Raw genomic sequence first — 6,082 nt, forward strand, 5'->3', positions numbered from 1 at the left:
TGTTATACAACTATTTATTTGGTTGAAAATAAGATGTATGCCAAGTAACCTAAAAACAACTAAAAATTATTAATTGTATATCCACAATCCAGTTAAATATTTGTAAATAAACGGTACTATAAAATATATATATGTGCAAAGAATACTCTAAGAATAATGTAAATGAGGTGGACGCGAATGCAATGACAAGAGAAATGCAGAGTAACCCAAGACATGTGTTATCGAAAACCAGACCTTCCTCTACACCCCTTCCACACATTCGTCAACAAGGCGCAGATAACAGCTGGAACCCGACCACTCTAATGGCGAGGATTATCTACAGCGCTCGGGTCTTGCTGAAGGGATGGAATAAAAGTGTCCTATCTCCAAACAGTGAATTGGCAAATTTTCGGCTCAAACATGAATGTGCAGTGACTTACGCATGTGCAGTTAATTCGCAATTGTATGAAGATAATTATTTCCAAAAATCATATACTATAAAAGAATGTTACATGTAAATCGTTCAGTTTTTACTTTTTTGTTATTCCGATTACTTTATTTTCTGCAAGTTGTCAAATTTGCGCTAATATAAACCTTTTTACTAATTCATTTTGCTTATTAATAACAAAATTAACCGCATTATGACAACTCGGATCAGTCATTATACCTTTCCTCAATGATGTGTAAAAATCTCATTCATCTGCATTAACTGGTTTGACCTCTACTTGCCATCGCATTGACCACTACAACAGCTCTAAATGAAGCCCTTTATCGCCCTCTTAAAGAGTAATACCTATAGTGCTATAAAGTATTGATTCTCTTAACTAGTTGTATATAAAGTCATAAATAAAATTCCAAAATGTTTAGTTCCTTACTATTTAATTTTGTATATCTTCATTTATTATAACGACTGGTTGTATTTCACATAACTTTACGTTTCTGTTTTGAAAGCAAATCTTTAAAACAAGTTGAATAATAGACTTAACAAGTATATTTATCAACTTAACCAGGGGTGGGGAGTATCGATACACGCTGCACAATTTAAAAAGATCATAATTTACAAGTAATCACTCAAACATAATTATTACTTAGTACCTTATAAACAATATCAGTTGTAATATTAGTTAAGAAGTGTAGTGTAGCCTACATTTTGAGATGTGAATAATGTTAAACACATTAGTTAAACCCCCCAAAATATTTTTTTCTAAATTTCAATTTTTTTTACCCTTCCCCTGCCCCAAGCTTTTTGCCATTCCCCTTCCCCATCCTCCTATTAGAACTTTAGGACTATGGTAGTACCTAAATGTTTAACTTAGGGGTTCTTATGAAAGAAAATAAACTAACCAAATTATTTATTGATTGATACACTTGTGATTGGGCTTCCACCCAGTGGCAAGGAGGAGTCGTCCCCCCCCCCCCCCCTCAAATTTCTGAAGCCTCTTCCGAAAGTCCTTTCCTCTTCTCACTACATACTAATGTATTCAGGGCGTTATTAGATGTTTTTGTAACTGATAACTGATTTTAATTTCAGCTGGTTTGTATACATTGTCATAATATTTCCACATTGCTCATGGCCCTATTGATTATATATTTAAAATACTGCATGTACCTAATATAAAGTGACTATTTAATGCAGTTTTTTGGACATACAACATTGCAGTTTTGCACTGTTTAACATGGAAAAAATATGAAAAGCAAAAACGTTTGATTTTCGGAATTTTTGCACTTACACAGAAGCTTACTTTTGCGAGTGTTAAATTTCATTGAAAAACTTAAGTGTGATTCTGTAAATATGCAACAAAAAAAAGTAAATAATAATATTAATTCACAGCACCTTTTGCACATGACCGAATAATCCCATTTAAGTATTTTCATGATACTTTGGAGATCATGGAATATTTCAAATACTTTATAATTCATACAATAACAATTTCTATTTTCCCACAAACCTTGTCAAATGCATCCATCTTTTTATATGTCTAAAATATACAAGTATTGGTTTTATTTTCTTTATTTAGGTATAGGGTTATATAATTTGGGTATGTGCATATTATTCTATCCTACATATCAGACTTCAGCTTTCGACATCAGAAAATATCAAAACATGATAAATGCAATGCAAGAGAAGTGTGTTCGATGGAGAAAAGGGGAAGGAAAACCCTTTAATTAATTAGTGTCAGACCACTGTAAGACTCTTTACAGATTTTACATCACTAAATTTGTTACAATAGTTTGGTCAATGTAATACAGTGCATTACAGATGATTTTTTATTCTGAAGGGAAAAAAAAGAAGGGGAAGTGTATCATGTCGTGGAAGTAGGCCAAAGAATATGATGATTGGACTAAGTAATGTAAAGTTTGTTATATTGGTATCAATGGAAGAAAAATTATGTTTGCTTTTATTCCAGTTAGTATCTGTTGTGGAAGGTAAGAAATGGCAGTGCACCAATTTCGAATGAATTAAAAAAACTGTACAGTATTAGAACAGGGAAATATTATATATTGGATGTTAGCAATGTTAGAGTGATGTTTAACAGGTGTGGTAATAATGAGTACTTATATGGAAGTAAAAATAATATCTACTGATGTGATAAAAAAAGTATTTTTAAGTTTTAATTTTCAAATAACATGTCTCATGTATGAAAGATGCAAGTAGTTGTAACAGTAAATGTAAACACTGGCAGTTATTTGAGAAACAACAGACATACGTTGAAGTGAGTAGTTAAAGAAGAGTAAAGAGAATCGATGTCACAAAGGTAGGAGATAAAGAATATGTATGGTAGTAACGTAGTCACGAGTTAAATGAAAAGTACATGTTTAGTAAAGTTGATTTAATTAAATGGTATGGTGTAGACATAGAATGTGTAGTTTTGATTGTATCATTTTTTATGATTTTTAATTCACAATTTCCCTGGACTTTATCACCTTGTGAGGACGGGGCGAGAGTGGAACGAACTTGAGGGGAGGACACTGGATCTGGGAGGAGGGAAGGACTTACGAAGGAGGCTCCAGAGGGGGGAGGAGTGATGGTAGTTGGGGGGTGGGAACTCCTTGCCACCGGGCGGAAGCCCAATTGCAGGTGTAAATTGTTATTATATTATTATTACCATCTCAGCTATCTAGTTAAGCCAGCATGGCAATAAAAAAACTTTTCTCAAAACATTAACAAGTATGTGTTTCTCACTCCTGTTGGTGCTCCAAGTAAATAAGCACCAAGTAGAACAGAGAAATATTGGGGGGGGGGGGGGGGGGGGAAGAGAGAGAGAGAGAGAGAGAGAAAAGTAAAACTTCCATGGTGCGTACTGTTTTAATTTAGTGTGTGAAAAGATGATGTACAAAACAAAAACTTGTGATATACATAATAATAAATTATGATCGACTCAACTTACGATCATTATCCACTGTTATATGATAAGTGTTTATGTGCAGGATCTTGTGACATACTAAGTAAATTAAAACAGCAAGCATCACGTATCACAAGATCAATATTTACAGGATCATGCCATCAGATCAAGGAATGAACTTGCATACGTGATACGGAAAAATTACCAAAAAAATAACTTTACTAATTTACACCGAGCAACAGAGTTACTAATATGACAAAGTGGGAAAGGTCTTCGTTCATAAAATACTAACAGTGTTAAAATATATATTGCTACCCAGCTTAAAAATGTTTATCAAAAGGCCCTTTAGAAGCTACACCTTGCAATTTATATATCAAAAGTGAAAGTTAAAAGTTGCTAAGTTTTAGCTATGTATCAGCAAACAGGTGTCCGTTCCAAAATTAAAGCTACACTTACCTAACAGGCATTTACAGCACGCACCATACATCATTATTCTTTGTAATGTACAACACTTCAACATCGCTAACCACTAAACCACATAATACGAACTGAAACATAAAAATTTATATGAAATTTATATAAAAGTAATCATTTCAAAGCATAACACACAACACACACTCCCATTCCTCACAAAAAAAAAACTTTCTGAAACTGTCAATGTAAGACAAAGATGAGATTAGTTGAAGAAACATCCGACATTTATACTATACACTTAACTCTATGCATCGAAATATCTCGAGACAGAATTCGATAACATAGATAAAAAAATTAACTTAAGAAAAAAAGGCTGTATTTGTTTTATCGTTTCTTGCCAATAAAAATTTTTATTACTAAATCTTAGAGTTGATTAAGTTTATAAAAAATTAATCAAATTTACAAAATAAAGAGTGACAAACTGCTTTAAATATTTTCACCTCATAAAATAGTGTTTATTATTTTAACTCCATCACTGAAAGAGTGAAACTGAACTAATAGTACAAAAGACATAATACTTTAGTCACAGAATATTTCTTAATATGTGATCTCAAACTTCAAAAGAGAAAATTTGCAATAATTATTATTATCTCCAATATATTTTTCAATAATTTTTATTTTAGTAAAAAAAAAAAGGAAGGGGGAATTAAACGAAAAATGGTTACCAAATTTATTCATTTAATATACTAAGAAGGAGAAATTCAAATATTTAAAACATGTCATAAAATCAAAGATTTGTCGTGTTGACGTCGTACCGACCATGGCCGTTAAGCCCGTGCTCCGCACTGCCAGTACCGTATCCCATTTTCGGAGCACGCCCCTTGCCCAGCCGGATTGAGTCAGGCGAGCGCCTCGGGCGTGACCCCAATAGACATAATGATATTTAAAGGTACGGAACCCCCGGAGGCTCGAACACATAATTCAATTAAGGGAAACGCCATTAGTACGAAATTACTAATTACCCGACATGTAATAAGTGCATCGTAGCCACTCCGGGCGAGTACACCACGCACGGAGCAGACAACAAACCTCATTAACAGTCAACGCGGCCACTGGCCTTAATTAAAATGCCCGTGACTATGATCAAGTCAGAATAGGAGAAATCCCTCTAAAACAATTCACAGTGGGACAATATGTTAGTAAATTTACAGTCGCCAACTTGATGTCACAATTTAAATAATTAAATACATTAAAACCATTGTTAAGTCTTAAGCACCCAATTACCAGGTGCTACATTTTAATTGGGCACCTGGAACATGTTTTAACTGGTAATATAGTAAATTCAATTAATATAAGTTTAATGACGCCGACTCACAAAGAAGAGAAAGTTTCTCTTCCTTGCGAGGCGGCCAAGTTCGGCAGTCTCCAACCACTCCGCGCCGGGAACAGACGTGTGTCCGTGGGCAGCATCCAAATTTTCTTTCATTGATTAATTTATTCTATACTAAATCTTTAAATTTAAAACCTCTTATTAATTCATTGCTGCCCACGTCGACTCGGCGCGTATTTTATGGTACCAGGCCTATCCCGACCGTATTCATCGTGATACCGCGCTGCGAATCGTATCACTCACGTAAGTGTTTCGCCGAACTTAGGAGCCCGCTCATAGAGCCCCCCCTGCACCCGTTAACTTTCGGCGCTGGCCGTCTCCAGCGAGCATTGACCCACGTCCCGCGAGACTTCCGCGGTAACCATTGTCACGTAGTGTTGTGTTTAGTGTTGGTGAGAAATTTTGTAGCGGGACTGAACCGCGGAGCGAACTTGTAGAGTGTACTGTGTACCCACATGGACCCCCGGTGAAACTCCCAAATTAAATGTATTCTCGCCAACTCGTATATCATTTTCCGTAATTCCCCCTCCTCCACACGACCGAGCGGCCTTCACAGTCAAGGTAGAACCATTAAGGTTACATTCAAGCCGTGTACCTGGCGGGGCACGCGGGGACAGAGTACCCACGACCCCACATCAACGGCCTAGCAGCCCGCTAGCCTGGCGCCCCTCCGGACAACAAGAGCATCGCGACGCCCGTAGCGCCCATCAGGTACCCCACGGACCTTTCACAGAGGTCGGGTGACGGCAGTGTTGACGCCGTCCCCGCTACCTCTGACTATTAAGACGTGATTTTTGCTTGGGTTCGTGATCTCAGGGAAGGTTCAGCCTCCTGGACGCCTGAAGAATAACACAAAGTTTCTGGAAGATATTTGGTGAATTTAATACAGCACAGCCCAATACATGGTGCTGCCCGTTCTGGCCGTAACGGTTTGCCCGACGCGACTAGTCACACG

At 36.5% G+C, this 6,082-nt stretch overlaps 1 protein-coding gene across 4 annotated transcripts in view; it reads right to left on the reverse strand.

Annotated features, from left to right (window-relative positions):
• The window catches only part of LOC134532355 (protein crumbs), a 146,311-nt gene extending 142,342 nt beyond the window's left edge, over positions 1 to 3,969 (reverse strand). For 3 of the 4 annotated variants that reach the window (XM_063368803.1, XM_063368794.1, XM_063368811.1), the window contains exon 1: positions 3,780 to 3,963. In XM_063368803.1, the coding sequence (XP_063224873.1) occupies positions 3,780 to 3,843 (64 nt within the window). In that variant the 5' untranslated portion in view covers positions 3,844 to 3,963. Of the gene's footprint in view, positions 1 to 3,779 lie in introns of all 4 variants that reach the window. The other variant, XM_063368787.1, reaches the window with a different exon arrangement.
• Between the last annotated feature and the right edge of the window lie 2,113 nt (positions 3,970 to 6,082).

The sequence above is a fragment of the Bacillus rossius genome, chromosome 1, assembly GCF_032445375.1.
Source record: "Bacillus rossius redtenbacheri isolate Brsri chromosome 1, Brsri_v3, whole genome shotgun sequence".
Taxonomy (NCBI): Eukaryota; Metazoa; Arthropoda; class Insecta; order Phasmatodea; family Bacillidae; genus Bacillus; species Bacillus rossius.